The sequence below is a fragment of the Oncorhynchus mykiss genome, chromosome 4 (assembly GCF_057628025.1).
Source record: "Oncorhynchus mykiss isolate SJ-2025 chromosome 4, ASM5762802v1, whole genome shotgun sequence".
NCBI classification, from domain to species: domain Eukaryota; kingdom Metazoa; phylum Chordata; class Actinopteri; order Salmoniformes; family Salmonidae; genus Oncorhynchus; species Oncorhynchus mykiss.
In genome coordinates, this window is record NC_143025.1 from 6,271,323 (window position 1) to 6,295,000 (window position 23,678).

Genomic DNA, 23,678 nt, shown 5'->3' on the forward strand with positions numbered 1-23,678 from the left:
AGAGCTATATAACTATATATATATATATAGAGAGAGAGAGAGAGAGACAGAGATATAGAGCTATAGATATATAGAGCTATAGATATATAGATAGAGCTATATAACTATATATATAGAGAGAGAGAGACAGCGAGAGAGATAGAGCTATAGATATATATATATTTATAGCTGTAGATGTATAGAGATATAGATATATAGTGCTATAGATATACTGTAGATATATAGAGCTATAAATATATAGCGCTATATATAGATATATAGAGATATAGATATATTTAGCTATAGATATATAGAGCTATAGCTATAGATATATAGAACTATAGATATAGAGCTATAGATATATAGAACTATAGATATAGAACTATCGATATATAGAACTATAGATATAGATATATAGAACTATAGATCTAGATATATAGAACTATCGATATATAGAACTATAGATATAGAGCTATAGATATATAGAACTATAGAAAAAGAGCTATATAGAGCTATAGATATATGGGTATAGATATATAGAACTATAGATATAGAGCTATCGATATATAGAACTATAGATATAGATATATAGAGCTATAGATATATAGAGATATAGGCATAGATATATAGAACTATAGAACTATAGATATAGAGCTATCGATATATAGAACTATAGATATAGATATATAGAGCTATAGATATATAGAGATATAGGCATAGATATATAGAACTATAGAACTATAGATATAGAGCTATCGATATATAGAACTATAGATATAGATATATAGAAAGGAATATTGATGATAATTATTATAAAACATTGAGGAGTTGTTTTTCATATGAATGTTTCAAATGGTAAATGCCCTATTGGCCCTAAATAGTGGACAGCATTATGGACCCCAGGGAAATTAGCTGACATCATGGGGATCCGAATAAACATTTAAACATAGTGCACTACTTTTGACCAGAGTACTATGGGCCCTGGTCCAAAGTAGTGCACTATATAGGGAATAGTGTACCCTATTGGCCCATGAACCATTATGGAAGAGCTGCTTTAGGGACGCTGGGAACAGAGCCTCAGAGGACAGAATCTCGATTGGATGTGACACATCAAAGTCACCTTGATCTCCCCGGCGAGATCGGCCAATGGCGCGGCAGGCTTTTCGATGATGTAACAAACGCATGCACAACGTAGAGTCTAGAGAAAAACCAAGAACACCTACTGACGCATAAATAGTCTGCATTTGACAACGATTGGAATAAAAACAATTATATAGTTTATCTTTAGTATACTGTGGAAACCTCAATTATCATTGATTCTGTTCTGTAGTACAGTGGAAACTTAATAACAGACGTGTTTGTGTTGGCATAGTATTAGTACTGTCACCGGGCCAAATTCTTTTTAGAGTTATTGAGACGTAATGCATTATAGCTTGCCTTTTGCACACACTGTATATAGATTTGTTTTTCTATTGTGTTATTGACTGTACTTTTGGTTTACTCCGTGTTGTTGTTTTGTGTCGCACTGCGTTGCGTTGTGTTGGCCAGGTGGCAGTTGTAAGTGAGAACTTGTTGTCAACTGGCCTCCCTGGTTAAATAAAGGTGTTCTCACCTGGCCTCCCTGGTTAAATAAAGGTGTTCTCACCTGGCCTCCCTGGTTAAATAAAGGTGTTCTCACCTGGCCTCCCTGGTTAAATAAAGGTGTTCTCACCTGGCCTCCCTGGTTAAATAAAGGTGTTCTCACCTGGCCTCCATGGTTAAATAAAGGTGTTCTCACCTGGCCTCCCTGGTTAAATAAAGGTGTTCTCACCTGGCCTCCCTGGTTAAATAAAAAGGTGAAATAAAAACTAAAATGTAAATAACATTTTTAAAAACGATAGATAATCATGTTCTAAAGAGTTGTAAACATCTAAAGAGACACGAAGACTGTGTCTATCTGCGCTCTATAATTCTGTGGGAAAGATGACCGTCTCTATTTACAGTTTGTTTCCAGCACAAACACCAATATCGATGTAAGTCAGGTACTGCGATAGTTCTAATTTCCTTCTACGTCACAGGCTTAGTAAGGTTCCCGCATTTACGCTGGTCCCTAGAGAGGAGAAACTACCGGGGGGGGGGGACAAGGCCTATCCTGGTCCACTCAGAGCTATAAGGTGATTGGCTGATTACAACCTATTAGAAGGCAGGGATCATTGGGCTGTTCAGGTGAGATCCAGAAGGAGTGTGTTGCTATACACTTTAACACATTATACCGATTTGGGCCTGAAACTCAGACATTTAAATATGCATTTAATATCTAATTCATAATAGCAGGTCCGGAGCGGTTTGCTCTGTAGCCCTTTACACCCGTACTTGTATTCGGGTTGAAAAATGGCGCCTAAATTGGAAAGCAGTGGATGTACAGTAACATGCTATACAGGACATCAGAGCTCTGGCTCTGTGCTTCACGGTGCCATATGGGGTTTTGACTGACAGCCGCTCTGAACTTGAGCACCTCACAACAACACGTTGTCCCCCGTCCCCCATCCCTCCTTGCTAATTGGGCAACTTTTGCACATTTGTCGTCGTCTGAGTGAAGGGAAATGCCGTAAATTAAGACGACTCTGTGTATTTTGAAAAGACGAGACGTTGAGGGTTATAATAAATACCACTTTGACATCAAACAAGTCCCAAATATGCACTTCACATTTCCAAATCATAAAACTGATGTCACAATACAGAACAGTAACGTTTATGACCACCATGTCTGATGAACAGTTACAAGATCACATGGGGTCATAACCCCTGGGTTGTTCTGAACGGAATGGGCCTATGTTTTGTCAATCTGCCGTGGAACACGCACCTGGATGCGTTCATGACTTCTTTTTCTATACGCCAACTAAATGATGTGTTTCCCCCCGAACTGCCCTGTTGAAAAGCCCTAACACTGTGATATCATATTTTATAACTTAGCTTAGTCACGTTGGCAATAGAACAAGAATTCAAAATCATGCCCTCCTGACCCAGATTGCGATTTATAAATTGACATTTTTTTTTGGGGGGGGGGGGCATAAACAACAACAGTAATTGTGTGATGGTGGGATGTAGGGTTGCGTTCAACTACAAGTGTGTTTGCTCTAGTTTATCAACGGCACAGCGAGAAGAGGCTCAAATAAACTTATAGCTGAAGACTCTTCTTTGAGTCATAAAAGTGCATTGAAATGACTTTAGGAACTGTGCCCACTTTGGAGAGGTGTGTGTCCACTTGGAGACACCGGTTAGTCCTCTCACTCAAACCCTTTGTCATTGTTCCCGTCTTATGTTGTATCTACCCCACATTTCCCAGGAATAATCTGATCGTGTTACTGAATGTATCCAGAGTATTTTCACATGTCCTTATCAACAAATGCTGTGAAAAGTACAGTCAATGCTTTGTCATTGTTCCCGTCTTATGTTGTATCTACCCCACATTTCCCAGGAATAATCTGATCATGTTACTGAATGTATCCAGAGTATTTTCACATGTCCTTATCAACAAATGCTGTGAAAAGTACAGTCAATGTAAGATACACATCAAATCAACAGTGTTAATGTGTTTGGATTCAGTCTTGTGTCAGGTGAACTGTTGTGTCCTCACCTTCGGTATAATCATTTGATTATCTCTAAACTGTTCCCTTTGAATTGCTACCATCGTTATGCAAATACTTTTTGTGACGCATTTCATATTTCTTCTGTAAAATAAAAAACATTTGAATTTAGCCCTATCCACAAAGGCCAATTCCCACGAGTGTACAGGGTGCTTCGTAATCTCTCTAACTAATCCCGTAATCTCTCTAACTATTCGTAACTATTCGTAAACTATTCGTAATCTCTCTAACTAATCTCTCTAACTAACTGTCTCATTAAATCCTTCTTCATTTGGATCAACAATGTTTTACAACTTATATTATTACAAGATATGTTGTTAAACGTGATGAATAGGCAACAGACGTCATCATGTGACCAATTCTGCTGCTATGGCTGTACTGACAGAGATGACTAACGACCGATATAGCTGCTTGTAACAACTGCAGCACCCCATTCAGACAAAAGGACTACCCTGTAACCACGGCCACATTTAAAAACAAAAATTGTTTTAACAAAAAAAACGTAATTTAAGATGGTGATATTTGTGGCTTCAATTCCACTGGACTCTTGTGTTGCCGACAGTTTGGCAAATCAACGTCCTAGTGTTCCTGTTAGTGTGCTCACAACCATAACATTACATTCAACACGAGAGGGACACCGAAAGAGGCTTACACGCAACTTGTTCACCTCTAGAGGGTCAAATAAAGAAACCCCAAATTGGTGGATGTGGATCAAAACCTTATTTTCAGGTGATGACAGGTGATCTCCTGGATCCTATCGGGGACTGGATCCTAGAGGTGACTGGATCCTAGTGATCTCCTGGATCCTATCGGTGTAGTTGTGAGGGGAAGAGAGGCAGAGAGTTGGGTCACATCAATGTAGGCAAACGCTGTGGGGACTGGATCCTAGGAGGGACTGGATCCTAAAGGTGACTGGATCCTAGAGGGGACTGGATCCTAGAGGTGACTGGATCCTAGTGATCTCCTGGATCCTATCGATGTAGTTGTGAGGGGAAGAGAGGCAGAGAGTTGGGTCACATCAATGTAGGCAAACGCTGTGGGGACTGGATCCTAGGAGGGACTGGATCCTAAAGGTGACTGGATCCTAGAGGTGACTGGATCCTAGAGGGGACTGGATCCTAGCGGGGACTGGATCCTAGCGGGGACTGGATCCTAGAGGTGATTGGATCCTAGTGGGGACTGGATCCTAGTGGGGACTGGATCCTAGCGGGGACTGGATCCTAGAGGTGATTGGATCCTAGTGGGGACTGGATCCTAGTGGGGACTGGATCCTAGCGGGGACTGGATCCTAGAGGTGATTGGATCCTAGTGGGGACTGGATCCTAGAGGGGACTGGATCCTAGAGGTGACTGGATCCTAGTGGGGACTGGATCCTAGAGGGGACTGGATCCTAGAGGGGACTGGATCCTAGCGGGGACTGGATCCTAGAGGTGACTGGATCCTAGAGGTGACTGGATCCTAGAGGGGACTGGATCCTAGAGGTGACTGGATCCTAGAGGGGACTGGATCCTAGAGGTGACTGGATCCTAGAGGTGACTGGATCCTAGCGGTGACTGGATCCTAGAGGGGACTGGATCCTAGAGGGGACTGGATCCTAGAGGGGACTGGATCCTAGAGGGGACTGGATCCTAGAGCGGACTGGATCCTAGAGCGGACTGGATCCTAGAGGTGACTGGATCCTAGAGGTGACTGGATCCTAGAGGTGACTGGATCCTAGAGGTGACTGGATCCTAGAGGTGACTGGATCCTAGAGGGGACTGGATCCTAGCGGTGATGATGTAGTTGTGATTTTGTAAGGGAGGAGAGAAAGGCAGAGATCTGAATGGTTGATGTTCTTGTCACTTAGTTGCCAGGCAGGAAGCTGAGGATGTATTCTCCCGCGCCGAAGAAGTAGACCACCTGGGCGATACCAAATAAGGGCGCGATGACCAGGGCACGGCAGTACGCCCCCTTCAGGAACGCTGAAGGACCCTCATTCTTCATTATTTTACTGAAGGAAGAGAAGAGAGGAGAGACACGGGCAACACAGATTAGCAACAACATATCAGTGAATAGTTTTACCTCGTTACTAATGATGTATTTTAATTGAATATGGCAATGCACCTCAGCTGCTAAATTGTTTCCCCCCCCCCCCCCCCCAAAAAAAAAAATAGAGAACAGATCTAGAGATGTTAATGATAACAGTCATCTGGTAGATGGAAAGGCTTTCCCAGAAACCTTCTCAGATTAAATGTTAGCTACAAAGTAGCCTCTCTGTCAGAATCACATCATCCTCATTTCCAGTGGCCATTTTGTTTTGTAAACTCCAGCATGTGTGTGCTACGAAACAACAAAAAACAACAGCGGTATGTTCTTGAACAATAACTCAAGACTTGCGCTGGAAATCGTTTTTGTAGTTCATTTGAAATACACACATTTTTTGTTTTGTTTTAAATACTCCGAGGTGGTCGAATATAGTTTATGTATTTAATATAATTTATATCGAGTTTTAACTAAAAAAGAGGCAACTATTATCTTTTATATCCAAATAAAGGTCTCAGAAAAGTATATTGAATACCTCTCAGAAAACCAAATAATAATGATATGCTAGTTATTTGAACCCCCCAAAAAACAATTATTTGATGGCTGACAAATATTTGGTTTGGAGGGCTCTTAAATATGGCCTTTAATCCAGCCTGTAATTAGATACATGAATCACCTCAGTGTCAAAATACCACCAACACATATATGTTCATAACGAGTGACGTAAGAACTGGAAACATCCAGTTCTCCTCTACATGTCTGGTAACGTTGTGATTATTACAGTAGCAACATTGCTACGTAGGAGACTGGAAATTGCTTTATAATTGTATCATAATGAAGTCATTACATAAAGTGGAATAAGGAGCTATTCCATCGTATACAGTAATTACAAACAACAACAAAAACACTCAGCTCATTGCCATGCAATTGAAATGCAATTACCCAAGAATTATGTAACAGTATGTTAATAACATTTTGCTCCAAAAGTAATTACAGTTTTATTAAATGGGCACAATAATAGTTTAATGAGAGAGAGCTAACAGTAACAGTCTTAATGTGAGAGCTAACAGTAACAGTATAATGTGAGAGAGCTAACAGTAACAGTCTTAATGAGAGAGAGCTAACAGTAACAGTCTTAATGTGTGAGAGCTAACAGTAACAGTCTTAATGTGAGAGAGCTAACAGTAACAGTCTTAATGAGAGAGAGCTAACAGTAACAGTCTTAATGTGAGTGAGCTAACAGTAACCGTCTTAATGAGAGAGAGCTAACAGTAACAGTCTTAATGTGTGAGAGCTAACAGTAACAGTCTTAATGTGAGAGCTAACAGTAACAGTATAATGTGAGAGAGCTAACAGTAACAGTTTAATGTGAAAGAGCTAACAGTAACAGTCTTAATGTGAGAGCTAACAGTTTAATGAGAGAGAGTTAAAAGTATCAGTTTAATGTGAGAGCTAACAGTAACATCTTAATGTGAGAGAGCTAACAGTTTAATGTGTGAGAGCTAACAGTAACAGTCTTAATGTGTGAGAGCTAACAGTAACAGTCTTAATGAGAGAGAGCTAACAGTAACAGTCTTAATGTGAGAGCTAACAGTAACAGTCTTAATGTGAGAGAGCTAACAGTAACAGTCTTAATGAGAGAGAGAGCTAACAGTAACAGTCTTAATGTGAGAGAGCTAACAGTAACAGTCTTAATGAGAGAGAGCTAACAGTAACAGTCTTAATGTGTGAGAGCTAACAGTAACAGTCTTAATGTGAGAGAGCTAACAGTAACAGTCTTAATGAGAGAGAGCTAACAGTAACAGTCTTAATGAGAGAGAGCTAACAGTAACAGTCTTAATGAGAGAGAGAGCTAACAGTAACAGTATTAATGTGAGAGCTAACAGTAACAGTATTAATGTGAGAGCTAACAGTAACAGTATTAATGTGAGAGCTAACAGTAACAGTATTAATGAGAGAGAGCTAACAGTAACAGTCTTAATGTGAGTGAGCTAACAGTAACCGTCTTAATGAGAGAGAGCTAACAGTAACAGTCTTAATGTGTGAGAGCTAACAGTAACAGTCTTAATGTGAGAGAGCTAACAGTAACAGTCTTAATGTGAGAGAGCTAACAGTAACAGTCTTAATGTGAGAGAGCTAACAGTAACAGTCTTAATGTGTGAGAGCTAACAGTAACAGTCTTAATGTGAGAGAGCTAACAGTAACAGTATAATGTGAGAGAGCTAACAGTAACAGTCTTAATGTGAGAGAGCTAACAGTAACAGTTTAATGAGAGAGAGCTAACAGTAACAGTCTTAATGTGAGAGCTAACAGTAACAGTATAATGTGAGAGAGCTAACAGTAACAGTTTAATGAGAGAGAGCTAACAGTAACAGTCTTAATGTGAGAGCTAACAGTAACAGTATAATGTGAGAGAGCTAACAGTAACAGTCTTAATGTGAGAGAGCTAACAGTAACAGTATAATGTGAGAGAGCTAACAGTAACAGTCTTAATGTGAGAGAGCTAACAGTAACAGTCTTAATGTGAGAGAGCTAACAGTAACAGTTTAATGAGAGAGAGCTAACAGTAACAGTCTTAATGTGAGAGCTAACAGTAACAGTATAATGTGAGAGAGCTAACAGTAACAGTTTAATGAGAGAGAGCTAACAGTAACAGTCTTAATGTGAGAGCTAACAGTAACAGTATAATGTGAGAGAGCTAACAGTAACAGTCTTAATGTGAGAGAGCTAACAGTAACAGTATAATGTGAGAGAGCTAACAGTAACAGTCTTAATGTGAGAGCTAACAGTAACAGTCTTAATGTGAGAGCTAACAGTAACAGTATAATGTGAGAGAGCTAACAGTAACAGTTTAATGAGAGAGAGCTAACAGTAACAGTCTTAATGTGAGAGCTAACAGTAACAGTATAATGTGAGAGAGCTAACAGTAACAGTTTAATGAGAGAGAGCTAACAGTAACAGTCTTAATGTGAGAGCTAACAGTAACAGTATAATGTGAGAGAGCTAACAGTAACAGTTTAATGTGAGAGCTAACAGTAACAGTTTAATGAGAGAGAGCTAACAGTAACAGTTTAATGTGAGAGCTAACAGTAACAGTTTAATGAGAGAGAGCTAACAGTAACAGTTTAATGTGAGAGAGCTAACAGTAACAGTCTTAATGTGAGAGAGCTAACAGTAACAGTCTTAATGTGAGAGAGCTAACAGTAACAGTCTTAATGTGAGAGAGCTAACAGTAACAGTTTAATGTGAGAGAGCTAACAGTCTTAATGTGAGAGAGCTAACAGTAACAGTCTTAATGTGAGAGCTAACAGTAACAGTCTTAATGTGAGAGAGCTAACAGTAACAGTCTTAATGTGAGAGCTAACAGTAACAGTTTAATGAGAGAGCTAACAGTAACAGTCTTGATGTGAGAGCTAACAGTAACAGTCTTAATGTGAGAGAGCTAACAGTAACAGTCTTAATGTGAGAGAGCTAACAGTAACAGTCTTAATGTGAGAGAGCTAACAGTAACAGTCTTAATGTGAGAGAGCTAACAGTAACAGTCTTAATGTGAGAGCTAACAGTAACAGTTTATTGTGAGAGAGCTAACAGTAACAGTCTTAATGTGAGAGAGCTAACAGTAACAGTCTTAATGTGAGAGAGCTAACAGTAACAGAACATTTATATTAAGTGTCAAAAGGAAACTGTCACCAAAACTGCCTTCTTGAATCAACTATAGCCAAGGTATCTATATCCCTTTAAAGATGGTGTGTTTGAAACAAGAACACTTCCTCGCAGATGGACAAAGAGGTTAAAGTTACTAAAGTTACAAATTACTTTTTTTTGCAAATAGCTTTGAACTAAATTGCATTATTTCCGTAACATTAATTGCAGCTTTCAAACTTTTCAGTGGCATGTTGAACGAGACATTCGGGTAGTTGAGCATCACAACTTATTTTTTTTACTTCTCTGTACAAAATATCATTGGCTAATTGATTTGATTGGATAATGTACATCGTGGGGCAACGGACATTCAGGAGAATAGACATTTACAGAATGTTCACATAGAAATGTATTGTGTAGATCAAATTTACTGCCAAATACAGTGGAAGTCGGAAGTTTACATACACCTTAAACAAATAAATTTAAACTCAGTTCTTCACAATTCCTGACATTTAATCAGAGTAAAAATTCCCTGTCTTAGGTCAGTTAGGATCACCACTTTATTTGAAGAATGTGAAATGTCAGAATAATAGTAGAGAGAATGATTTATTTAAGCTTTTATTTATTTCATTACATTGCCAGTGGGTCAGAAGTTTACATAAACTCAATTAGTATTTGGTAGCATTGCCTTTAAACTATTTAACTTGGGTCAAACGTTTCAGGTAGCCTTCCACAAGCTTCCCACAATAAGTTAGGTCAATTTTGGCCCATTCCTCCTGACAGAGCTGATGTAACTGAGTCAGGTTTATAGGCCTCCTTGCTCGCACACGCTTTTTCAGTTCTTCCACACAAATTTCCTATGGGATTGAGATCAGGGCTTTGTGATGGCCACTCCAATACCTTGACTTTGTTGTCCTTAAGCCATTTTGCCACAACTTTGGAAGTATGCTTGGGGTCATTGTCCGTTTGGAAGACCCATTTGGGACCAAGCTTTAACTTCTTGACTGATGTCTTGAGATGTTGCTTCAAAATATCTACATAATTGTCTTTCCTCATGATGCCATCTATTTTGTGAAGTGCACCAGTCCCTCCTGCAGCAAAGCACCCCCACAACATGATGCTGCCAGCCCTGTGCGTCACGGTTGGGATGGTGTTCTTCGGCTTGCAAGCCTCCCCCTTTTTCCTCCAAACATAACGATGGTCATTATGGTCAAACACTTCTATTTTTGTTTCATCAGACCAGAGAACATTTCTCCAAAAAGTACGATCTTTGTCCCCATGTGCAGTTGCAAACCGTAGTCTGGCTTTTTTATGGAGGTTTTGGAGCAGTGGTTTCTTCCTTGCTGAGCGGCCTTTCAGGTTATGTCGATATAGGACTCGTTTTACTGTGGATATATATACTTTTGTACCTGTTTCCTCCAGCATCTTCACAAGGTCCTTTGCTGTTGTTCTGGGATTGATTTGCACTTTTCGCACCAAAGTACGTTCATCTCTAGGAGACAGAATGCGTCTCCTTCCTGAGCGGTATGACGGCTGCGTGGTCCCACGGTGTTTATACTTGCGTACTATTGTTTGTACAGATGAACGTGGTACCTTCAGGCGTTTGGAAATTGCTCCCAAGGATGAACCAGACTTGTGGAGGTCTACAATGTCTTTCTGAGGTCTTGGCTGATTTCTTTTGATTTTCCCATGATGTCAAGCAAAGAGGCACTAAGTTTTAAGGTAGGCCTTGAAATACATCCACAGGTACACCTCCAATTGACAAAGGATGTCAATTAGCCTATCAGAAGCTTCTAAAGCCATGACATAATTTTCTTGGAATTGTTTAAAGGCACAGTCAACTTTGTGTATGTAAACTTCTGACCCACTGGAATTGTGATGCAATGAACTATAAGTAAAATAATCTGTCTGTTCTACAAAGTAGATGTCCTAACCGACTTGCCGAAACTAAAGTTTGTTAACAAGAAATTAGTGGAGTGGTTGAAAAATGAGTTTTAATGACTCCAACCTAAGTGTATGTAAACTTCTGACTTCAACTGTAGGTTGGAATAGTATAGGAGGTTGTGTGTGCTCTAGTCATTCTATTTCTACCTTAAACATGCAGTTCCAGATTAAGCCTTGCCACTAGCCTAGTTAAGATATGTTGTAAACTAGCCTAGTTAAGATATGTTGTAAACTAGCCTAGTTAAGATATATTGTGAACTAGCCTAGTTAAGATATGTTGTGAACTAGCCTAGTTAAGATATGTTGTGAACTAGCCTAGTTAAGATATGTTGTGAACAAGCCTAGTTAAGATATGTTGTGAACTAGCCTAGTTAAGATATGTTGTAAACTAGCCTAGTTAAGATATATTGTGAACTAGCCTAGTTAAGATATGTTGTAAACTAGCCTAGTTAAGATATGTTGTGAACTAGCCTAGTTAAGATATGTTGTAAACTAGCCTAGTTAAGATATGTTGTGAACTAGCCTAGTTAAGATATGTTGTAAACTAGCCTAGTTAAGATATGTTGTGAACTAGCCTAGTTAAGATATGTTGTGAACTAGCCTAGTTAAGATATGTTGTGAACTAGCCTAGTTAAGATAGGTGTTGGTGCGATTGAGGTTACCTGATACAATCAGTCACCCCACTGTACGTTTCCTCTGTACTCCCCCTGTTCATAGACTGGATCCTGGTCTTAATCACTGTAAATACACAACAACACCATGTTAATACCACAACAAAACACACACTAACGCAACTAAGATCTTATGACTGGTGTAGGATCCAGACTAAATACAGAACATAGTATAAGCCTTATTGGACGACATTCTAGGGTCTCATAAGAAGTAGATAAGAAGTTCTCAAGCAAGTCCTATGTCTCACACACTGCCAGCCTATATTACTACAGTATTATTCATTCTAATATTATGTCTCACCATCTACAGGGTTGACAGCCACGGCGGCTGTGCTGCCAGCCAGACAGCCTGCCAGGAATGACACGTAGAAAGGGGCGGGGCCCTCCGCTCCTCTCTTCCCCAGGGTGTTCAGGTTGGCAAACAGAGGGAAGTAGATGATAGAGAATGGAACATCCCTGAGAGGAGGTAGTGAGGGGAGGTAGTGGAGGGGGGAAGGTAGTGGAGGGGGGAAGGTAGTGGAGGGGGGAGGTAGTGGAGGGGAGGTAGTGGAGGAGAGGTAGGGGAGGGGAGGTAGGGGAGGTAGTGGACGGGAAGTAGGGGAGGGGAGGTAGGGGAGGGGAGGTAGTGGAGGTAGTGGACGGGAGGTAGGGGAGGGGAGGTAGGGGAGGGGAGGTAGTGGAGGTAGTGGAGGGGAGGTAGGGGAGGGGAGGTAGTGGAGGGGAGGTAGTGGAGGGGGGGAGGTAGTGGAGGGGAGGTAGTGGAGGGGAGGTAGTGGAGTGGAGGTAGGGGAGGGGAGGTGAGGTAGTGGAGGGGAGGTAGGGGGGGAGGTAGGGGGGGTAGTGGGGGGGAGGTAGGGGAGGGGAGGTAGGGGAGGGGATGTAGTGGAGGGTAGGTAGTAGAGGGGAGGTAGGGGAGGGGAGGTAGGGGAGGGGAGGTAGGGGAGGGGATGTAGTGGAGGGTAGGTAGTAGAGGGGAGGTAGGGGAGGGGAGGTAGTGGAGGGGAGGTAGTGGAGGGGAGGTAGTGGAGGGGAGGGAGTAGAGGGGAGGTAGTGGAGGGGAGGTAGTGGAGGGGAGGGAGTAGAGTGGAGGTAGGGGAGGGGAGGTAGGGGAGGGGAGGTGGGGGAGGGGATGTAGTGGAGGGGAGGTAGTAGAGGGGAGGTAGGGGAGGGGAGGTAGTGGAGGGGATGTAGTGGAGGTGATGTAGTGGAGGGGAGGTAGTGGAGGGGAGGTAGGGGAGGGGAGGTAGGGGAGGGGATGTAGGGGAGGGGATGTAGTGGAGGGGATGTAGTGGAGGGGAGGTAGGGGAATGAGATAATTAGAAATCAGCAGAGTAGAGTTGATCATTTTGTCAAACCTCAGCGGACAGAGCATTGTGTCTGTGTCTCTATAGATAGACTGTAGTTATATTTCCTTGATTCCTTGCGTCCTCTTTCCTCGAACCCTTCTCAAAACATCCTGGAGGAGAAGATCCAAGGTCACTTGGCCTTGAACCTTCTCCTCCAAAGCATTTTGAGGAGGCAAGGAGAAAGGAGGCAAGGAGAGAGGAGGTAAAGAATCAAGTTAAGACAATGCTAGAGTCTAGAGTGGTGAAGTGCTTGGTGGTCAGAGCAGTGTATGTTTCTAAATGGTGTCATGCAGTGTATCAGAGCAGTGCGGCCCCCAGGTCCTTGTATAGAGCCCTACCTGAGCAGTGTGGCCCCTAGGCCCTTGTATAGAGCCCTACCTGAGCAGTGTGGGCCCGCAGGTCCTTGTATAGAGCCCTACCTGAGCAGTATGGCCCCTAGGCCCATGTATAGAGCCCTACCTGAGCAGTGTGGGCCCCTAGGCCCTTGTATAGAGCCCTAACTGAGCAGTGTGGGCCCCCAGGTCCTTGTATAGAGCCCTACCTGAGCAGTGTGGCCCCTAGGCCCTTGTATAGAGCCCTACCTGAGCAGTGTGGCCCCCAGGTCCTTGTATAGAGCCCTACCTGAGCAGTGTGGCCCCTAGGCCCTTGTACAGCCCAGCGATGCCCTTCTCTTTCAGTAGTTCCCTGGTCAGCTGCATGGCGGTGGGGGACTTTGTCGGCACGGTCCCTGGTACTATTGTCTCTGGCATCAGCTTCCTCTGGGCCTCTGAGGGTTGGGGGGGCAACATGGTGTTAAATTGTTCTCGCTGTGGGCAATAATATCTATCTCTATCTATATATCTAACTAACTAGTTTGCTGGTATTTATTTTGGCAAGATTATTATGAGATGATAAGTATTTATAAGGCTTGATAATAGCAGGTCAACGGGCCTATGTGATTCCATTACTGACCACACGAGGGCAGCATTTATCCATATTTCAGAAATATTACAGGTCAACGGCCTATGTGATTCCATTACTGACCACACGAGGGCAGCATTTACCCATATTTCAGAAATATTACAGGTCAACGGCCTATGTGATTCCATTATTGACCACACGAGGGCAGCATTTACCCATATTTCAGAAATGCTACAGAAAGGAGGAGAGAGGAATCCCCACGGGAGATTTTAGAAACACATAAAACACATGTTTTAACCCTGGTGTGATGTTTCGATAACCGTGTAAATGTCTCTCTGACAAACGTTTATCAATATATTCGCCTGTTATTAACCCCCCCAAAATGAAATGCTAATTAACTGCTAATGTGGCTATCATAAAGAACTACAAATACCATGATAATTCAGACGAAAATGCCAAATCGAGGCAAAGGTACGAATCTCTGGATAGCTAAATTTAGTAATTAATAAATTGGCTAAACTCCTTTACATTGATAATTCTGTGAACTGTCTTGTGCAAGTTTTAAATTGACACAATACCTGTTAGCAAAGGTGTCAGCTAGAGATGACGTGCATGAATGAGCATGCTGGGATTTGTAGTCTTGGATGAAGTCTAAGGTACCTCGGTGCTAATTTGCATGTTCAAATCTGAGAGTAAATAGAGCCGAATATATTGATAAAAGTTACCTTGTCAGAGAGATTTACACGGTTATCAAACCTTCACAGAAACACAGCCCTTATATTAAGTGTTTCTAAAATCTCTTATGGGGAAAAAATTAATGGAGGAAAACTCGAGACCACCTTCACTCCACACACAGAGACACGTATACAAAGCTCTCCGTTTGGCATATTTGACCATAATTCTATTTTCCTGATTCATCCGATGGCATTGAGGAGGACACCATATCAGACACCGGCTTTGTCAAATAAGTGCATTGATGATGTCGTCCCCAAGGTGACCCAAGGCACATACCCCAACCAGAAGCCATGGATTACAGGCAACATCTGCACTGAGCTAAAGGGTAGAGCGGCCTCTTTCAAGGAGCGGGACACGAACCCGGAAGCTTATAAGAAATCGCGTTATGCCCTCCGACGAACCATCAAACAGGCAAAGCATCAATACAGGACTAAGATTGACTACTACTACACCGGCTGACGCTGGGACTGAACACCTCCCTCTGCAACTGGATCCTGGACTTCCTAACAGGCTGCCCCCAGGTGGTAAGGGTAGGCAACAGCACACCTGCCATGCTGATCCTCAACACGGGGGCCCCTCAGGGGTGCGTGCTTAGTCCCCTCCTGTACTCCCTGTTCACCCATGACCATGTGGACAAGCACGACTCCAACACCATCATTAAGTTTGCTGACAACACAACGGTGGTAGGCCTGATCACCGACAACGACGAGACAGCCTACAGGGAGGAGGACAGAGACCTGGCAGTGTGGTGCCAGGACAACAACCTCTCCCTCAATGTGAGCAAGACAAAGGTTAGGTTAGACTACAGGAAAAGGAGGGCCGAGAATGCCCCCATTCTCATCGACGGGGCTGAAGTGGAACAGGTTGAGAGCTTCAGGTTCCTTGGCGTCCACATCTCAACAAACTATCAGGAGACAAAAAAATATTTGGCACGGGTCCTCAGATCCTCAAAAAGTTCTAAAGCTGCACCAAAGAGAGCATCCTGATTGGTTGCCTCACCGCCTGGTATGGCAACTGCTCGTCCTCCGACCGCAAGGCACTACAAAGGGTAGTGCGTACGGCCCAGTACATCACTGGGGCCAAGCTTCCTGCCATCCAGTAACTCTATACCAGGCGGTGTCAAAGGAAGGCCCTAAAGACTCCAGCCACCCTGGTCATAGACTGTTCTCTCTGCTGCCGCACGGCAAGCGGTACCCTGAGTCCAGGTCTAAAAGGCTCCTGAACAGCTTCTACCCCCAAGCCATAAGACTCCTGAACATCTAATCAAATGGCCACCCAGAATATTTGCATTGACCCCCCCCCCCCCCCCCTTTTGTACGCTGCTGTTCTCTATCTACGCATGGTCACTTTACCCCTATCTACATGTTCATATTAACTCCGTACCCTCGCACATTTTTGTAAATGTTGTACTTCTCGTTCACAAAATTCATGCTAACGTTGGGTTTTTAAGCTAGTGCACAATTGTCTCCCATTCACTCCTTGAAGGAGTGCTCTCCTTGTCCCAGGGTCGCCCAGATTGCACCACACGGCCCATTGACGACGCATGGGCAACGTACATAATGCACGTTGATACGATTCCAATGGAGATTCCTCAAAACTATCTCTGCTCAGGATCTTCTTTGTCCCTCCCTCCATTTCCATCTCTCTCTTACAGATTATCCTCCATCTCTCTAAATCTCTTACCAATTCTCCTCCATCCCTCTAAATCTCTTACATATTCTCCCCCATCTCTCTAAATATCTTACAGATTCTCCTCCATCTCTCTAAATCTCTTACCGATTCTCCTCCATGTCTCTAAATCTCTTACAGAATCTCCTCCATCTCTCTAAATCTCTTACCAATTCTCCTCCATCTCTCTAAATCTCTTAGAGATTCTCCTCCATCTCTCTAAATCTCTTACCAATTCTCCTCCATCCCTCTAAATCTCTTACCAATTCTCCTCCATCCCTCTAAATCTCTTACAGATTCTCATCCATCCCTCTAAATCTCTTACATATTCTCCTCCATCTCTCTAAATCTCTTACCAATTCTCCTCCATCTCTCTAAATCTCTTAGAGATTCTCCTCCATCTCTCTAAATCTCTTACCAATTCTCCTCCATCCCTCTAAATCTCTTACCAATTCTCCTCCATCTCTCTAAATCTCTTACAGATTCTCATCCATCCCTATAAATCTCTTACATATTCTCCTCCATCTCTCTAAATCTCTTACCAATTCTCCTCCACCTCTCTAAATCTCTTACCAATTCTCCTCCACCTCTCTAAATCTCTTACCAATTCTCCTCCATCTCTCTAAATCTCTTACAGATTCTCAACCATCCCTCTAAATCTCTTACCAATTCTCCTCCATCTCACTAAATCTGAAGATTCTCCTCCATCTCTCTCTTACAGAATCTCCTCCACCTCTCTAAATCTCTTACCAATTCTCCTCCGTCTCTCTAAATCTCTTACCAAATCTCCTCCATCCCTCTAAATCTCTTACCAATTCTCATCCATCTCTCTAAATCTCTTACCAATTCTCCTCCATCTCTCTAAATATCTTACCAATTCTCCTCCATCTCTCTAAATATCTTACAGATTCTCATCCATCCCTCTAAATCTCTTACCAATTCTTCTCCATCTCACTAAATCTGGAGATTCTCCTCCATCTCTCTCTTACAGAATCTCCTCCACCTCTCTAAATCTCTTACCAATTCTCCTCCATCCCTCTAAATCTCTTACCAATTCTCCCTGCATCTTGAAGCTGAATCTTCAACATCTCCATAGGAGTCGTGACGATAACCTGTGATGATAAACACAAATACAAAATTAAAATATCTGACAGCAACATTTGACAAGGTGTTATAACCAGGGGTGGGATATGTTCTGTGGGATAGGTACAGGTGTAGGATCTTCATTTGACCATCCTGTTGTGGCAGGAAATGTCCCTCACAGCAGGAAATGCAAACTTGTAGTGTATTCAAGGTTTAAACAGGCTTCTAAAGTTTGTAATTTCTCATTTCTAATTTCAGACTTGATTTGCCCTAACTAAAAATGGATCATATCAACCCTTACAAAAATGTCCATTAATTATAATCCAAACAATAATTAATATTTCCTGTTGCTGCAGGATAATTTTCCTGCTGTGAGAAACTGATCAAATTAAGATCTTATGTGGGCCTTTATTCCTCAACTACATCAACACTAGATGACTGGTTGGAAGTCTACCTACATCAACACTAGAGGACTGGTTAGAAGTCTATCTACATCAGCACTAGAGGACTGGTTAGAAGTCTACATCAACACTAGAGGACTGGTTAGAAGTCTACATCAACACTAGAGGACTGGTTACAAGTCTACATCAACACTAGAGGACTGGTTACAAGTCTACATCAGCACTAGAGGACTGGTTACAAGTCTACATCAGCACTAGAGGACTGGTTACAAGTCTACATCAGCACTAGAGGACTGGTTACAAGTCTACATCAGCACTAGAGGACTGGTTAGAAGTCTACATCAGCACTAGAGGACTGGTTACAAGTCTACATCAGCACTAGAGGACTGGTTACAAGTCTACATCAACACTAGAGGACTGGTTAGAAGTCTACATCAACACTAGAGGACTGGTTACAAGTCTACATCAGCACTAGAGGACTGGTTACAAGTCTACATCAACACTAGAGGACTGGTTACAAGTCTACATCAGCACTAGAGGACTGGTTACAAGTCTACATCAACACTAGAGGACTGGTTAGAAGTCTACATCAACACTAGAGGACTGGTTACAAGTCTACATCAGCACTAGAGGACTGGTTAGAAGTCTACATCAGCACTAGAGGACTGGTTACAAGTCTACATCAGCACTAGAGGACTGGTTAGAAGTCTACATCAACACTAGAGGACTGGTTAGAAGTCTACATCAACACTAGAGGACTGGTTAGAAGTCTAGCTACATCAGCACTAGAGGACTGGTTAGAAGTCTAAATCAACACTAGAGGACTGGTTAGAAGTCTACATCAGCACTAGAGGACTGGTTAGAAGTCTAAATCAACACTAGAGGACTGGTTAGAAGTCTACATCAACACTAGAGGACTGGTTAGAAGTCTACATCAACACTAGAGGACTGGTTGGAAGTCTACATCAGCACTAGAGGACTGGTTAGAAGTCTACATCAGCACTAGAGCACTGGTTAGAAGTCTAGCTACATCAGCACTAGAGCACTGGTTAGAAGTCTAGCTACATCAGCACTAGAGCACTGGTTAGAAATCTAGCTACATCAGCACTAGAGCACGTTAAAAGTCTAGCTACATTAGCACTAGAGCACGTTAAAAGTCTAGCTACATTAGCACTAGAGCACGTTAAAAGTCTAGCTACATTAGCACTAGAGCATGTTAAAAGTCTAGCTACATTAGCACTAGAGCACGTTAAAAGTCTAGCTAAATTAGCACTAGAGCACTGGTTAGAAGTCTAGGTACAGTGGGCTCCAAAATTTCTGGCACCTCTGTCTGGCAATGCACAAACAAATGCTTAAACAAATATAAACAATATAATTATAGAGATAAACTCAAAATACCAACATGTGAGAAATACTGTACTTCATCAATGTTTCAATGGAAACAACAAAATTAATTTATTGATTTAATTAAAAATCAATTTCCTCCAAATCAAGGTTTCACAATTAATGGCACCCTTAAAGATTATTGTAAATAACATCTACCAAAATTAAACCACAAATTAAATTCCACTTATTTAAGTTTATCTAAGTCTTAAGGAACTCTATTGAGCCATTACATCACTTCCTGTTTCACTAGGGTATAGAAATGAGGTAACATACATGCAATATCCCACTGTCATTCAACACCATGAAGAAAACAAAAGAACTGGCAGTTCACAAAGAGACAGATGGTCGTAGACCTTCATAAATCTGGTAATGGCTACAAGAAGATCCACAAACAAATACACCACTGAGCACTGTCAGGGTAATTATTAGAAAATTCAAAAGATATGGAACAGTTGAAAACCTCATGGGTAGAGGACGCAAATGCATTTTGCCCCCCAGGATAGGGAGGAGGATGGTGAGAGAAGCAACAAAATCCCCAAGAACCACTGTGAAAAAATTGCAGGCCTTGGTGGCGTCTTGGGGTCACCAGGTCTCAAAAAGCACCGTCACCTCCACATCCGCAGGCTCTTTAGAAGGTTTGCCAGAAGAAAGCCCTTTCTGACCCCAAGACACAGACGCAAAGCGCTTGGAGTTTGCCAAACGTCATTTAAATTATGACTGGAAGAAGGTGCTCTGGTCCGATGAGACCGACATTGAAAGTTCAGATACAGCATCGGCATGTTTGGCGTCGAAACAGAGGAGAGGCACCTCATACCCACGGTGAAATATGGTGGTGGGTCAGTGATGTTTTGCGGCTGTTTTAATTCCAGAGGTCCAGGGGCACTGTTTAAGATTGATGGCATAATGAATTCTACCAAGTATCAGGCAATTTTGGTTGACAATCTGGTTGCCTCTGCCAGAAGGCTGGGACTTGGCCGTAGGACTTTCCAACAAGACAATTACCCAAAACATACCTCAAGATCCACACAGAAATGGTTCTGTGACAACAAAATCAATGTTCTGCCATGGCCATCTCAGTCGCCGGACCTCAATCCAATGGAAAACCTGTGGGCTGAGTGGAAGAGGGGCAGTTGATAAGCTCAAACCCAAGAATGTGAAGGATCTTGAAAGGATCCGCATAGAGGAATGGTCCAAAATTCTTCCTTAACCTTGTCAAACATTACAGGAAAAGACTCCATGCTGTTATCCTTGCCAGAGGCGGTGGCACTAAGTACTAAATGAGGAGTGCCAATAATCATGAAACCTTGATTTTGGTTACATGTTGTATTAAATAATTGAATGATTTTGGTTGGTTCCATTGAAACATTAAGAAAGTACAATATTTCTCACATGTTGGTATTTTGAGTTTCTCTCTATAACTATATAGTTTATATTTGTTAAGTATTATTTGTTCATTGCCAGTCGGGGGTGCCAGTAATTTTGGAGCCAACTGTACATCAGCACTAGAGCACTAGTTACAATTCTAGCTACATCAGCACTAGAGGACTAGTTAAAAGTCTAGCTACATCAGCACTAGAGGACTAGTTAAAAGTCTAGCTACATCAGCACTAGAGCACTAGTTAAAAGTCTAGCTACATCAGCACTAGAGGACTAGTTAAAAGTCTATCTACATCAGCACTAGAGGACTAGTTAAAAGTATATCTACATCAGCACTAGAGCACTAGTTACAATTCTATCTACATCAGCACTAGAGGACTAGTTAAAAGTCTAGCTACATCAGCACTAGAGGACTAGTTAAAATTCTAGCAACATCAGCACTAGAGGACTAGTTAAAAGTCTAGCTACATCAGCACTAGAGGACTAGTTAAAAGTCTAGCTACATCAGCACTAGAGGACTAGTTAAAAGTCTAGCTACATCAGCACTAGAGGACTAGTTACAATTCTAGCTACATCAGCACTAGAAGACTAGTTAAAAGTCTATCTACATCAGCACTAGAGGACTAGTTAAAAGTCTATCTACATCAGCACTAGAGCACTAGTTACAATTCTATCTACATCAGCACTAGAGGACTAGTTAAAAGTCTAGCTACATCAGCACTAGAGCACTAGTTAAAAGTCTAGCTACATCAGCACTAGAGGACTAGTTAAAAGTCTATCTACATCAGCACTAGAGGACTAGTTAAAAGTCTATCTACATCAGCACTAGAGCACTAGTTACAATTCTATCTACATCAGCACTAGAGGACTAGTTAAAAGTCTAGCTACATCAGCACTAGAGGACTAGTTAAAATTCTAGCAACATCAGCACTAGAGGACTAGTTAAAAGTCTAGCTACATCAGCACTAGAGGACTAGTTAAAAGTCTAGCTACATCAGCACTAGAGGACTAGTTACAATTCTAGCTACATCAGCACTAGAGGACTAGTTAAAAGTCTAGCTACATCAGCACTAGAGGACTAGTTAAAATTCTAGCAACATCAGCACTAGAGGACTAGTTAATTAAAAGTCTAGCTACATCAGCACTAGAGCACTAGTTAAAAGTCTAGCTACATCAGCACTAGAGGACTAGTTAAAAGTCTATCTACATCAGCACTAGAGGACTAGTTAAAAGTCTATCTACATCAGCACTAGAGCACTAGTTACAATTCTATCTACATCAGCACTAGAGGACTAGTTAAAAGTCTAGCTACATCAGCACTAGAGGACTAGTTAAAATTCTAGCAACATCAGCACTAGAGGACTAGTTAAAAGTCTAGCTACATCAGCACTAGAGGACTAGTTAAAAGTCTAGCTACATCAGCACTAGAGGACTAGTTAAAAGTCTAGCTACATCAGCACTAGAGGACTAGTTACAATTCTAGCTACATCAGCACTAGAAGACTAGTTAAAAGTCTATCTACATCAGCACTAGAGGACTAGTTAAAAGTCTATCTACATCAGCACTAGAGCACTAGTTACAATTCTATCTACATCAGCACTAGAGGACTAGTTAAAAGTCTAGCTACATCAGCACTAGAGGACTAGTTAAAATCTAGCAACATCAGCACTAGAGGACTAGTTAAAAGTCTAGCTGCATCAGCACTAGAGGACTAGTTAAAAGTCTAGCTACATCAGCACTAGAGGACTAGTTAAAAGTCTATCTACATCAGCACTAGAGGACTAGTTACAATTCTAGCTACATCAGCACTAGAAGACTAGTTAAAAGTCTAGCTACATCAGCACTAGAGGACTAGTTACAATTCTAGCTACATCAGCACTAGAGGACTAGTTACAATTCTATCTACATCAGTACTAGAGGACTAGTTACAATTCTAGCTACATCAGCACTAGAGGACTAGTTAAAAGTCTAGCTACATCAGCACTAGAGGACTGGTTAGAAGTCTATCTACATCAGTACTATAGGACTAGTTAAAAGTCTATCTTATAGTAAGGACATAAAACCTTTCTATATTTAATAGCTATCAACTCACTAGCTCCTACTTGATTTAGAAATATCATATTTTCTAAGGGCAACGTTTTCTGAAACTCAGTCCTCGGGACCCCCTGTACTACACAGCTGATTTATATAAATCAACCAATCATCAAGCTTAACTTATTTTTAATCAGCTGTGTACTACTAAGGGCAAAACCCAAAACATGCACCTCTTGGGGTCCCGAGGACCGAGTTTGGGAAATGCCGTTCTAGGGATAGATAGGCCTTCATTACTCAAGACGCTGTGTAAGATAGAGGATAGATAGGCCTGTGTAAGATAGAGCACCACTACACCATCGGTTACAGTAATCGTCTATTTTACAATGAGGCTATGAAATCCTGCTAATAGCAAAGACATTCAACCTCCTTAATATTAGGCTAGCATTAGCAACTCCGCAGTATAACCAATAGGTCCAGAAGCTAGCTAATAGCTAATAGCTAGCATTAGCAACTCCGCAGTGTAACCAATAGGTCCAGAAGCTAGCTAATAGCTAATAGCTAGCATTAGCAACTCCGCAGTGTAACCAATTGGTCCAGAAGCTAGCTAATAGCTAATAGCTAGCATTAGCAACTCCGCAGTGTAACCAATAGGTCCAGAAGCTAGCTAATAGCTAATAGCTAGCATTAGCAACTCCGCAGTGTAACCAATAGGTCCAGAAGCTAGCTAATAGCTAATAGCTAGCAACGGACTAACTCCTATTTGTTAGGGTTAGGGTTAACCCTAACCAATAAGTCCAGGAGCTAGACCACACTACGGATAGCATTAACTAATACCCACCCTTGTTTTCCCTGTGTAATCCAGTA

The 23,678-nt window shown here is 41.8% G+C and overlaps 1 protein-coding gene across 1 annotated transcript in view; it reads right to left on the reverse strand.

The window, feature by feature from the left end:
* Positions 1–3,683: 3,683 nt before the first annotated feature.
* The window catches only part of LOC110521172 (mitochondrial glutamate carrier 1), a 53,640-nt gene continuing 33,645 nt past the window's right edge, over positions 3,684–23,678 (reverse strand). The window contains exons 7-11 of the mRNA XM_036968531.2: positions 17,585–17,645; positions 13,852–13,996; positions 12,186–12,340; positions 11,876–11,951; positions 3,684–5,595 (exon numbers count right to left, since the gene is read on the reverse strand). Of these exons, the coding sequence (XP_036824426.1) occupies positions 5,448–5,595; positions 11,876–11,951; positions 12,186–12,340; positions 13,852–13,996; positions 17,585–17,645 (585 nt within the window). The 3' untranslated portion in view covers positions 3,684–5,447. The remainder of the gene's footprint in view (positions 5,596–11,875; positions 11,952–12,185; positions 12,341–13,851; positions 13,997–17,584; positions 17,646–23,678) is intronic.